This window comes from Lissotriton helveticus (genome assembly GCF_964261635.1).
Source record: "Lissotriton helveticus chromosome 1_1 unlocalized genomic scaffold, aLisHel1.1 SUPER_1_unloc_43, whole genome shotgun sequence".
Classification (NCBI taxonomy): Eukaryota; Metazoa; Chordata; class Amphibia; order Caudata; family Salamandridae; genus Lissotriton; species Lissotriton helveticus.
This window is the reverse complement of record NW_027611685.1, coordinates 1,467,166-1,480,913: the sequence shown is the minus strand read 5'-3', so window position 1 is coordinate 1,480,913 and position 13,748 is coordinate 1,467,166. Positions and strand designations below refer to the sequence as shown.

The 13,748-nt window shown below is 46.4% G+C and overlaps 1 protein-coding gene across 2 annotated transcripts in view; it reads left to right on the top strand.

Annotated features, from left to right (window-relative positions):
• LOC144806068 (uncharacterized) overlaps positions 1 to 12,811 on the top strand; it is a 65,146-nt gene extending 52,335 nt beyond the window's left edge. Inside the window, exon 4 of one of the 2 annotated variants that reach the window (XM_078672513.1) lies at positions 9,674 to 12,811. In XM_078672513.1, coding sequence (XP_078528639.1) covers positions 11,060 to 12,358 — 1,299 coding nt within the window. In that variant the 5' untranslated portion in view covers positions 9,674 to 11,059 and the 3' untranslated portion in view covers positions 12,359 to 12,811. The remainder of the gene's footprint in view (positions 1 to 9,673) is intronic. The other variant, XM_078672514.1, reaches the window with a different exon arrangement.
• Positions 12,812 to 13,748: the final 937 nt, after the last annotated feature.

Sequence of the window (13,748 nt, the reverse complement as noted above, 5' to 3'; positions counted from 1 at the left end):
AGATCAACTTCCTATAGATGGTTGAGATGGCTTTTTCGGTCAGGGGATTAGTTAGCAGCTGGTCCTCCAGTGGGGATGCATCAAGCAACTTCCCCCCTTCCCAGATGTGACCTTGCAGAGCGTGACCCACCTGCAAATGTCAGAACCGTTTTTAGTCACCTAATTCATACCTTTGTTGAAGGATCGTGAAGGACACAAGTGCCTGTCCCCCCCACACATCGCCTGCCCGCTCTAAGCTAATCAATCCCCATTTTTTTTAAGCCCTGCAATCCTCCCACTGCACTTAAGAGATCACCATCATACAGTGGAGTAATTTCAGTCAGCTTATCTTCTCAGCCTAAACACTTGGTAGCCTCTCTCCACACCCTTACTACTGTTTGGGTATGAGTAGATAGAGTGCACTCATACTTTCTTCAATACAGCACCGGGGTGGGGTAACCTCTCTTGCCCATGGCCAATCTATCTACCCGGTAAGCAGGATCCTCACAGTCCGCAAAAACCCAGTTGTTGACTGCCACCAGCTGCGTGGCCCAGTAACACTTGAGAATGCTCCAGACCGCCAGTCCACCCTAATCTCCCCTCTACACCTTACTAAGCACGAAGTGCAACCATCCCACAACAGGAGCCAAAGTTCTCAGTCTACCTTTTGAAAAAAAATGTCTGGTGGGATCTTAAAGGACATTTTCTGCACAATGTACAGGAGACCCTGGAGGGTCATCACTTTAAATAGGGCCACCCGGCCCAGTAAGGAGAGCGGGAGCACCCGCAAGTGTGGGGGATCCCAGCGAAGACGGTCTAATTTCGGGAGTATGTTCCTGCCTGTGCTCTCTTGTAATAGACACGCCCAAATATTTAAAGCAATGTAGTGCCACCCGAACTGTGCACCGAGAGTTCAGCCACAGGGTCCCTGCCACCAGCAGGAATGTTAAGGACTTCCAGTTGATCCTACATCCTGAATGATCTCCAAATATGTGAAAAAATTGTAGGATTTGTTCACTCAAGAAGGCTGGCTACGTGTCATATAGCAAAACGTCAACGTATAGGGAGATTCTCACTCCTGATCAACTGGAATACCCCATATGAGAGGTCCTGGTGAACCCAAACGTGGAAAGAGCACAGGAGACAAGGAGCATCCCTGTCGGACGGCAAAGACTCGAGAGACTGTATTATTGCCGCGCATGCGCGCTAAAGGGGCCACATACAAGAGCTTGATAGCAGCGCCACTGATTCAGCAAAGGAATCCCCTGTTGCATGTGATACTCCATTAAGGTGTCGGAGATTTAAGCGCGTTCCCCGGTGTGGCATGAAGCCCGATTGATCAGGATGATCCACTGGTGCAATTACTGTCCGCAGGCAGATCGCCAGGGCGTTCACAAGGACCTTAGTCTCAAAATTAAGCGGGGAGAGAGGTCTATAAAACCCCACTCAGTTGCTGGTTCGTCCTTTTTTGGGATGACCACCGCCTTAGATGTTCTTTGGTCCTCTGGGAGACACCCATATTTTCAGGCAGTCTGAAACCTACTCTGGAGGTACTCCCTGACTTTATCCATCATTCTTTTATATAATTCTAAGGGGAGCTCATCAGGCCCATCGCTTGCCCTGTTGCAAGGTTCCTATTGTCTTATTTATTTAGTCTACTTGGTCTATTGCGTCTCCGTCCTCATTCGTTAGCATTGGCAGGGTCAGGTCTTTCAGGAAGTCTCTCCCAGTATATCCATCCCGTTGTCAATAACCTCAAGGATCTAGTTCCGTTCTTTGTCTCGTCTCCCTAGCCATGCAAGCAACTCATTGGCTTTATCACCAACATCATAGAGACAATGCTGGGTAGCCAGCGAATGAGTGCACGCTAGTTTCCATTAGTACGCTTAATGTGGGTTGCTTCAGTTGATGGTGTAATGGGAGAGAAACTGATTCCCCACTTGCCAAGCGAGCCTCCAGGAAAGCACATTCCTTGTCCTGAGCCTCGCACTTCAATTTACGTTCCTTCGACATTCTCCCAATCAAGGCTTGTGCCTGGCCTCAAATCACTGCCTTGAATTCATCCTACAGCACGCAAACTGATTCAACAGGCCGCCCGTTCTCCTTAAAATAGAATTCTGTTCTATCTCTCATACGAGCTTTGAACGTCTTGTCTTTTAAATATCACGGATCAACCCTTGGGGGTAGGATGAAGTCCACAACCGGACCATCGAGTTGCATCGCCACCAGCGAATGGTCTGAGATTCCCCCTGCTATGTGCATAGCAGCTCTAAAATCAACTTTATGAACAGTCTGGGTGAAAAGATAGTGCAGGCATTCAAGACTACCATGTGCTACAGACAGGTGCATCTGGTTCTGATCCCCTCTTCCCCTCTAGGGGCATTTAGGAGTATCATGAATATAGTATAGGTGCAGTTCGTATATTCTCTGTTGTAAGCGTCTTATCCTTCCACAGGATGAGTCAGTCTTGTCTGGGTTTCTTTCCTGTTTCCCGGCACTTAAATGGCACACCGAACACTCGTGAGAGCAGTGACCCACCAGCAGGCTTTTGTGGAGCGCTTTGGTCCTGGGTGTAGGTCTGCATTCAGAAGGGCACCCACTCTGTCTTTTCTTTGCAGTTGCCTGAAGATCAGCCGCCCAAGATAGCAATTCAAAAAGGGGGTGGTGATGTCCAGAGTATCTGAATTAAGCAGAACACTCCTACCCAGTCAAAAGATCAGGGCTTGATCCATCACCGTTTTTTAGCTCACTGCACCATCCCAGTTCTGAACCTGGCTATATGCAAATTAGTCTGTCCCTGGCCCAGTGCATCATGGGAACAGGGCAGACCAAACTACCAAGCCAATTCTTTACTGGAAAGGAAACAAGCTTCCGGGGACCGGTTTCTGGCATTACAGCCGTCTTCGGCCCGGCTTGCTTGAATCCTGATGGTGCAGTGAGCAAGGGACTCACATCTGAGCATACCCTTCCACACTTGTGGTGGCTAAAACGATTCAAAAAGGGGGTGGTGATGGACAGAGTATCTGAATTAAGCAGAACACTCCTACCCAGTCAAAAGATCAGAGCTTGATCCATCACCGTTTTTTAGCTCACTGCACCATCCCAGTTCAGAACCTGGCTATATGCAAATTAGTCTGTCCCTGGCCCAGTGCATCATGGGAACAGGGCAGACCAAACTACCAAGCCAATTCTTTACTGGAAAGGAAACAAGCTTCCGGGGACCGGTTTCTGGCATTACAGCCGTCTTCGGCCCGGCTTGCTTGAATCCTGATGGTGCAGTGAGCAAGGGACTCACATCTGAGCATACCCTTCCACACTTGTGGTGGCTAAAACGATTCAAAAAGGGGGTGGTGATGGACAGAGTATCTAAATTAAGCAGAACACTCCTACCCAGTCAAAAGATCAGGGCTTGATCCATCACTGTTTCTTAGCTCACTGCACCATCCCAGTTCAGAACCTGGCTATATGCAAATTAGTCTGTCCCTGGCCCAGTGCATCATGGGAACAGGGCAGACCAAACTACCAAGCCAATTCTTTACTGGAAAGGAAACAAGCTTCCGGGGACCGGTTTCTGGCATTACAGCCGTCTTCGGCCCGGCTTGCTTGAATCCTGATGGTGCAGTGAGCAAGGGACTCACATCTGAGCATACCCTTCCACACTTGTGGTGGCTATAACGATTCAAAAAGGGGGTGGTGATGGACAGAGTATCTGAATTAAGCAGAACACTCCTACCCAGTCAAAAGATCAGGGCTTGATCTGTCCCTGGCCCAGTGCACCTTGGTAGTTTGGTCTGCCCTGTTCCCATGATGCACTTGGCCAGGGTTAGACTAATTTGCATGTAGCCAGGTTCTGAACTGGGATGGTGCAGTGAGCTAAAAAACGGTGATGGATCAAGCCCTGATCTTTTGACTGGGTAGGAGTGTTCTGCTTAATTCAGATACTCTCTCCATCACCACCCCATTTTTGAATCGTTTTAGCCACCACAAGTGTGGAAGGGTATGCTCAGACATGAGTCCCTTGCTCACTGCAACATCAGGATTCAAGCAAGCCGGGCCGAAGACGGCTGCAATGCCAGAAACCGATCCCCGGAAGCTTGTTTCCTTTCCAGTAAAGAATTGGCTTGGTAGTTTGGTCTGCCCTGTTCCCATGATGCACTGGGCCAGGGTTAGACTAATTTGCATGTAGCCAGGTTCTGAACTGGGCTGGTGCAGTGAGCTAAAAAACGGTGATGGATCAAGCCCTGATCTTTTGACTGGGTAGGAGTCTTCTGCTTAATTCAGATACTCTGTCCATCACCACCCCTTTTTTGAATCGTTTTAGCCACCACAAGTGTGGAAATGTATGCTCAGACATGAGTCCCTTGCTCACTGCACCATCAGGATTCAAGCAAGCCGGGCCGAAGACGGCTGCAATGCCAGAAACCGGTCCCCGGAAGCTTGTTTCCTTTCCAGTAAAGAATTGGATTGGTTCGTTTGGTCTGCCCTGTTCCCATGATGCACTGGGCCAGAGTTAGACTAATTTGCATGTAGCCAGGTTCTGAACTAGGATGGTGCAGTGAGCTAAAAAACGGTGATGGATCAAGCCCTGATCTTTTGACTGGGTAGGAGTGTTCTGCTTAATTCAGATACCCTGTCCATCACCACCCCCTTTTTGAATCGTTTTAGCCACCACAAGTGTGGAAGGGTATGCTCAGACATGAGTCCCTTGCTCACTGCACCATCAGGATTCAAGCAAGCCGGGCCGAAGACGGCTGCAATGCCAGAAACCGGTCCCCGGAAGCTTGTTTCCTTTCCAGTAAAGAATTGGCTTGGTAGTTTTGGTCTGCCCTGTTCCCATGATGCACTGGGCCAGGGTTAGACTAATTTGCATGTAGCCAGGTTCTGAACTGGGATGGTGCAGTGAGCTAAAAAACGGTGATGGATCAAGCCCTGATCTTTTTACTGGGTAGGAGTGTTCTTCTTAATTCAGATACTCTGTCCATCACCACCCCCTTTTCGAATGTTTTAGCCACCACAAGTGTGGAAGGGTATGCTCAGACATGAGGCCCTTGCTCACTGCACCATCAGGATTCAAGCAAGCCGGGCCGAAGACGGCTGCAATGCCAGAAACCGGTCCCCGGAAGCTTGTTTCCTTTCCAGTAGAGAATTGGCTTGGTAGTTTGGTCTGCCCTGTTCCCATGATGCACTGGGCCAGGGTTTGACTATTTTGCATGTAGCCAGATTCTGAACTGGGATGGTGCAGTGAGCTAAAAAACGGTGATGGATCAAGCCCTGATCTTTTGACTGGGTAGGAGTGTTCTGCTTAATTCAGATACTCTGTCCATCACCACCCCCTTTTTGAATCGTTTTAGCCACCACAAGTGTGGAAGGGTATGCTCAGACATGAGTCCCTTGCTCACTGCACCATCAGGATTCAAGCAAGCTGGGCCGAACACGGCTGCAATGCCAGAAACCGGTCCCCGGAAGCTTGTTTCCTTTTCAGTAAAGAATTGGCTTGGTAGTTTGGTCTGCCCTGTCCCCATGATGCACTAGGCCAGGGTTAGACTAATTTGCATGTAGCCAGGTTCTGAACTGGGATGGTGCAGTGAGCTAAAAAACGGTGATGGATCAAGCCCTGATCTTTTGACTGGGTAGGAGTGTTCTGCTTAATTCAGATACTCTGTCCATCACCACCCCCTTTTTGAATCGCCCCAAGATAGCAGTCACACCTGGCCTGTCTGTAAGTGCAGCCCCTCTGGAGGCCCGACCATCAGCAATTGAGCCCACATTGTGGCCGGCTGGACCACAGGCGTGAGCTCAGCCAGGGTGTTCGACACTGGAGTAGTTGTAGTCCCTCATGGACCTCTGACACAGAGTAGTCAGAAATTCAGCAGCTAAAAGCCCAACACAGGCTCTCCAGGAAGTCAGTAGATTCAGACTCTGTTGTGTTAGGAATTTGGCAAATGCAACCTTGAATGGGCCTGTTGGCAGCACACAATCGTCCTACTGGGCCTCAACAATCATGTTGTCGTTAAGTTTTATTTTCTGCCTTGAACTGTTGGGAGAGTCTTGGCATCCCTCAGACTAGCTGGTCCTGCTGGATGGCTTTGCGGCCCGCCCTACAGAGAACGAGGATGTGTCGGACCTTGCTTCTTCCAGGACAGACTTGTCTTCCTGCTGGATAGTCAAACTCCCTTCCCTTTCTTACCAGACAGGCAGGCTTCTAGGCTCCTCAGTACAGGTACATAGCTTCTCCATTAAGTAATACAACCTGCCGGTGATGTCCCTTCAACTTAGATAGACTGTCAGGCTGACACCATCCCTGGTGTCACAGCAGGCACCTGAGTACTTTGTAGAGCACATTATTCCTTGGTAACAGAGGACTTTGAACTCGAGTATAAATGAGGGATAGATGGTCCCACTTGCATACACAACTGGCAGGCAGGAGATGCAGTTTACTCTGTCGCACTCTCACATTGCATTTATGCTACGCACACCAACACCCTAAACATGCACTTAATGTTAGCGCAAAGTCTGGGCACAGGAATAGAAATGGAGCATAACATGTGTGTGTCAGTAGAAAGCCACTCCACTGACCATGATGCAAAGATATCATAAGGCTATTGATCCTTACAACAGGGTGCATTGCCACCACCGCTCTAGCTGGTAAACCCATGACAGTCCTCTGCCTTAAATAAGGGCACACTTGGTGTGACCCTCCAGGTCACAGGACCGGTCCAAGACCTCTCATAGTCCCTTGTTAGAAGTTGCACAGTACTGGGGTGGCAGAAAAATCTCACGTAATTGTTTTGTGGTAGATTTACCCCAGTAACGTACAGTTACTAGTTTGGCGCCATGGACTGGGGAGTTGCCACGAGGAACAGATTCTCCTGCCTGTCATACCACATGCCATTCACTATTTCATAGTGTTTTTCTTTTTTTATTTACCACTTGTTTTAAGCAGGTGGTATATATATATAAATATATATGCATGTGGTTGGTTGGGGGGATATGGGTGAAGAAGCAGGGAAGGGAAGAGGAAAGCATTTTCTAACAGAGGGAAGAATTGTGGGTTTCTCCCAGTTAGTAAAAAAACAGGATAAGTCTTGGCTGCTTCTGCTGTACCCAGAGTCTTGTGCGTCTTTTCAGTCTAATTTTTCTGTCTGGAAAACAATTGTGTCCTGTTTTTCTGCACCCGATTACATCCAGGTGCAGAAAAACCTAACACCTGATTTTTTCTTTTTTGTAAAACCTTTTTATTGATTTTTGGAAATAATGTTCACAGTAAATAATAATGCGACGAAGGTGATACAATAGTACAGACATGCCCGTTAGATGTATACAATATTCCACAGGCGCGTGGAGTAGGGGCATGGACCGCTTAGAACTGATGTAGCTTGAGCGCAAGGAGAATTTGGTGGAAAGAAACAGGGGGACTACGTGTGGGGTGAGGGAACTTGGTAAAGAAAGCAGTGTCCCTGCGAAGGGAGGGAGAGAGAAAAGAGAAAAGAGAAAGCCCCGGAGGGGAATTAACTAACTGGGGAGGAGGGGGAGGGGGGGAGAGGGATGTGGACTGAGCCAAAGGAGCTCGGCAGGCGAATTGCACTGAGCGCATCTACGGAGTAAAACAATTGTGGGGGGGAAGAGTGGAGTGGAGTAGAACAGAGCGGAGGCCGGAGGGGTGAATTCGGAAATGGGTGGGGGCGCATGTCGATTATTCCCTATGAGGGCATCGATGCCGTCCGGGGTGCGGGGCATGTTGGGAGGGGCTTGGGGTATCACGCTGGTGATCTGACAGAGATTCGTGGTATAGGGTGGCCCATTCTAGGGAGATAGGACGCTTGCGCGGACCTGTAGCTTCCTCCTCCCGAAGGGCATCCTCTTCCGCTGCAGTCCGCTTTCTCACTGCGCCCGCCCACGTCTCTAGTGAGGGTCCAGCTGGCGCGCGCCATTGCATGGCTATGTTCCTTTTGGCTAGAAGCAAGGATAGCGCAGCATATCTGAACTGCACCTTGTGTGTTTTTGGCCTGTGGAATGTCCCCAGGGGGACTGCCTCCCAGGAATGCAGGTCGGTGAGGCCTGTGAGGGTGCTAATGAAGTCAAGTATGGCTGACCAGTAAGGCTGAAGGGTTGGGCAGTCCTAGAACATGTCGTGGAAGTGTGCGTACGGGGAGTGACATCTGGGGCATAAGAACTGAGTGTCAGGATAGAAACGCTGGAAGCGTGCCGGGGTCTGGTAAGCCCTATGTAAAATGTAGTATTGTATGTTTTTGAACTGCGCGTTTCTCTACACCATCTTTGGGAATTCCAGTGCTCTGTCCCACTCCCGGTCATGTAATTGTCTCCCAATCTCGTCCTCCCACACCGTCCTAAGAGTGAGTAGCGGCTTGTGTGTAAGTTCCCGGATGGACTTGTACAACCAAGTGACTAGGTGTCTTCCGCTCCCCATGTAGAGGATAGTGTGTATTACGGGGTGTGTCGCAGGGCTCACTGACCGTTAGATCACCATGTGGGCGATAGCCGTCGATGAGTTGGGGATGTGTCAGGAACTGCTCTGGGGGGAGGCCAAGGTCCTCCATAAGTTGTGCGAACGGGCGAAGCTGGCGCTCCTCAAATAGTGCCTCCGCCTCCGTGACCTCAGAGTCCGTCCATGCTCCTACCATGGTGCTCGTAAAGTAGGAGACGCCACGTGGCCACCCCGCTAGTGGCAGCCGTGGGGAGTAGCAAGTGGTCCTCGTTGCCATGCAGTGAATTTCCAACATACATTGGCGGGCCACGGACACCTGCAAGGGGTAGGTCCGGCAGGGTTTGATGCCAGGGAGCAGCAGCCGACAGAGTTCCGGGATGGGGCCGTGCGTTGTATGAGTCTCCCCGGAATGTCTTCCCGCCGTCCAATACGAGAGCCACTGAAGTTGCGCTGCTAGGAAGTACGATTCGAAGTCGGGGGCACCCAGGCCCCCCTGTGTGGTGGATAGTCTAAGTTTGGCGAGGGCTATTCTATGCCGACCATTTCCCCATATAAGGGTGCGGAGCAGCGAGTCCAGTTCGTGAAAAAAACTTCTGGGAGGCACCACCGGGAGGTTAGTGAAATAATACAGTAAGCGAGGGACAATGATCATTTTTGCCAGGGCTACTCGCCCGATGGGAGCTAGTGGGAGGTATTTCCAGAAGCCCACCGAGGCGCGGTTGCCAGCGAGAACCTTGCCATGATTCATCAGGTGGAATAAAATGAACACATGAAAGTACGCCTTAATTTCATTGCCCTTGATTCATACTCTGGACCATAGTGGAGGGATAGGTCTAGGCATAGTCCTTGCAACACACAATAGATTTGTGTGCGGCAGAGGCCAGAACTCAAAAGTCAGGATACCAGATACAAGTAGGTGGTAACTCAGGGCAGGGGAAAACACCTGTTGTCCATGGAGGGGAAATTCCCATCTCAAAAATCTACATTAAAAATTAATTAATAGTATTCTTTTTTAAATATCTGTTTGGTGCCAGTCCATATGACTTTAATTTCTGCTTTGGGAATTCTATGTTACAAGTCCATAGGGTACATGTATCCTTTGTGAGCTTAATAAAATGTTGGAAATTCTACAAATCCTCACTCCTACATCCAAGTACTCTCAGGCTACCATTCTACACTCTGTTTGTAAATTATTTATGGGGAAATTTACATGTATTATGTATTAACTATTTAATTTTAATACTATAGGTGATTGAAATTACGGACGAAGAAAGCAAGATTTAGCACCAGGCAACTGAATGTTAGTGCCATAAGAAGGATTATTTTGAAAAACTGAAGGACATCCAGCATTCTAAGTTTAAACAATTTCCAAAACCTAGGTGTGGCGAAGAAGTGGGAGCTGAGGAAAGTACTATACTGTAAGTGAAGTCTCTAATTTTAGCATTTCATTAACCCAGAGCAAAGTCATATCTGTCCACACAGCATAAGAAATAATCCCAGAAAGACCAATCACAACATCCTCATCTGAAATATTATCAGAAAGACAAATTGCCTCAGCATGACAGAATAACGTTCATCTAAAGCACACATGATCTAAAGCATCATGTAATTCCAGAGAGGAAGCACACACTGCATAAAAGAAAGATATAACAAAAGGTTTCTTCTGCAAACCATCAAAGAAAAGACTCTGAAAGAAGACTCCGAAGCTGACACGTTAACAACCAAAAGATTGGAAAATCGCCTTTGTTCAACAACCGTTTTTAACCAGTTACGCAAGTTTGAGACTATCTGCCTCGGGATATAACACCTCGACCCACTCTGCTCACTCTGGCGAAAACCTTAAAAATCCACCACTTTATTGTTTTCATGACCATCTCAGATTGTTTCCTTTTTAATGTGTACTGTTCTGTAATTCTATGTAAATCGCCTCAACATTCTGTTGTGCAGGAGTGATATGTAAAACTGTTAAATATAAAAATGGATTAAATGAGCACCGTTGCGCTATAGCTAATGTAAATAAATCCTCGTCTTCAGAACTACACCTTACACCAAACATAGAAAGGGTAAAATTAACTGATGTTCTGCAACTGGTGAGCCACAATAGTACTGTGCATGTTCTAATGTTCTCAGTTACTGCCATTACGTCAGTGCAAATGGTACTTATCAGTTTAATCATTAAATATCAGACTAACACCTTATCACTGCATTGCTAAGAACCTATATAAATAGATTTGAGAAAAACTTCAGTCACAAAATAAGTTGCTGCCGGAGAGGCTATAACCAAAAGACTATTATCGGCTAGAAACATTTCGACAGGTGTTAGAGGGCTGCATCCAGACATATTTTGCTCAATTCAAGTGTTAACAAGATTACACACAATTTCTTCTAGAGATAAATACTGAACATTATCTAAATAAGCACGACTCTGAAATCAGGTTCACTCGTACCGTGGCATATAAGCAAGAGAAAACTAAATGTAACTCTAGGAATACACCTTATAAAAACACGTGCTGTGAGAACAAATTCAGTGTTCAAACCCGCCTCAATCAAAGCAAAATAACCCAAGTTGGGGAAATAAGTTACCTGTGCCAAAAACGATTCAGCCATCAATCTCATCTCACTGAATTTGAGAGAATGCACACTGGGAAAAACATCTCTCAGTGCTCTGAATGCCAAAAAAGTTTCATCAGTAAATATTATCTCACTGAGCATATAAGAATCCACACTGGGGAAAAACCTTATCAGTGCTCTGAATGCCAAAAAAGTTTCAGCAGTAAATATTATCTCACTGAGCATATAAGAATCCACACTGGGGAAAAACCTTATCAGTGCTCTGAATGTCAAAAAAGTTTCAGCAGTAAATATTATCTCACTGAGCATATAAGAATCCACACTGGGGAAAAACCTTACCAGTGCTCTGAATGCCAAAAATGTTTCAGCCTTGAATCTAGTCTCACTGCACATGTGAGAATGCACACTGGGGAAAAGCATCAGTGCTCTGAATGCCCAAAAAGTTTCAGCAGTAAATCTTATCTCACTGAGCATATAAGAATCCACACTGGGGAAAAACCTTATCAGTGCTCTGAATGCCAAAAAAGTTTCAGAAGTAAATCTTATCTCACTGAGCATATAAGAATCCACACTGGGGAAAAACCTTATCAGTGCTCTGAATGCCAGAAAAGGTTTAGAATCAAAGGGAATCTATATCAACATGCATTAACCCACTCTGTGGAAAAACCTTATCAGTGCTCTGAATGCCCAAAACATTTCAAACTTAAATCACTTCTAACTGCACATTTGAGATTCCACACTGGGGAAAAACCTTATCAGTGCTCTGAATGCCAGAAATGTTTCAGTGAAAAAAGACCTCTCACGCTGCATATAAAAACGCACACTGGGGAAAAACCTTATCAGTGCTCTGAATGCCCGAAATTTTTCTGTCACAAAGGAGAACTCACTAAACATACTAGGACCCACACTGGGGAAAAACCTTATCAGTGCATTGAATGCGACAAATGTTTCAGTAATAAAAGCCGTCTCACTCAACATATAAGAACCCACACTGGGGAAAAACCTTATCAGTGCTCTGAATGCCAGAAATGTTTCTATGACAAAAGAAGACTCACTATACATACTTGGACCCACACTGGGAAAAATCCTTATCAGTGCACTGAATGCAAGAAATGTTTCAGTGAAAAACCCTGTCTCACTCAGCATATAAGAATCCACACTGGGGAAAAACCTTATCAGTGCTCAGTGTGCACAAAAAGTTTCAGAAGTAAATATTATCTCACTGAGCATATAAGAATCCACACTAGAGAAAAACCTTATCAGTGCTCTGAATGCCACAAGTGTTTCAGCCGTAAATCTGGTCTCACTGCACATGTGAGAATCCACACTGGGGGAGAAACACCAGTGCTCTTTATTTTTTGACCATTTCCGTCTGTATTTATCCATATTTATTTTTTGGGCATTTTTTCTGTATTTATCCACATTTATTTTTGCCACACGCAAAAAACGCCACTACAGCTAGTATTTTTCCGCATTTATTTAAATTGACAATGCACGCCAGTGTCGGGTTGTTATTGGGCAACACAATACATTCATCTGAAAACGTTGCCATTGTAGTACAAGCACATGTGCATTTCAAGAGACTTTGCAGACATTGAGGCTCTTTCTGGCTTGTAACGTACCGGTTGCTACCTCATCTTGTATCTTGGTTACTGGTGTTACTTGCACAATTGTCACTTTTTCCTCATGTAACGTAACATTTGCTCTTGTAATGTTACTGTTCCTATTGTGAAGCTCTCTGACACCCTCGGGTAAAGTCTGCGCTATATAAAAACGCATAAATAAATAAATGCCTTGACAGGGGCCTAAACGCAACGAGAGAACTGCATCTCCTAAAATGGGAATTGCAGCCTGCAGTTCTGTTTCTCGAGAGGCCTAAGCCTAAGGTAGTACTTCCTCTCCCTGAGCCCACGCTGCCAGTCAACCGCCTGCATTGAATGGCTTACCAGTGGTAAATCGCCTAGATGCAGCTCAGTGCAGCCTGAATATGAATCATTCCCAGACAGCAGAGGACAAGGGGTTCTGAAAATGCTTCCCTTTATTCAAGTACAGAGAAACCGACTGCTTCATCAATCAGGATTGGGTCTTTTTCAAGTCACGGCAAAGAACTACTAGTTGGAATTATGTGATTACATGGCTGCTTCACTTTCTGCATAGTTATGAATTTTGCCACATTATCCAAATAATCCATCATCGATACATGATCTGTTGATTCTAACAACATTTTTGTTTAAAGCACATTTCCCAGGCAATGGATGCAGATGAAGCATAAGGTCATAAAGGGGGATCAGCTCCAGCTTCTGGTGATTAATGGAGCAATGAGGCATTAATTGAAGAAACTTGAAAAAAAGAAAGCTAAAGTGTGTCATTTGCCCGATATCGCTTCTGTGTAGGCTTGGTTTCTAAGCGCTGTTAATATATCTTACAAATCCTACCCATATCACGTTGATAGTTAAGTTGTGCCGTTTTAGGTTGTTTACAAAGGAACGTTTACTTTGTTTTTGCATCACAGTAACTAAGGTGACTCTGTAAGGGGATGCGAACAGCTGGTGCTACGTGGGTGGGGGCGGGAGGGCCGGAACCCGAGGCTGTAGAGGTCCGAGAGAGGCAGGAGCGGCTTTTAAGGGAATCGATCTGGATTCTGACAACATTTTTTTTTAAAACACATTTCCCAGGCAATGGATGCAGATGAAGCATAAGGTTTACAAAGGAACGTTTACTTTTTTGCATCACAGTAACTAAGATGACTCTG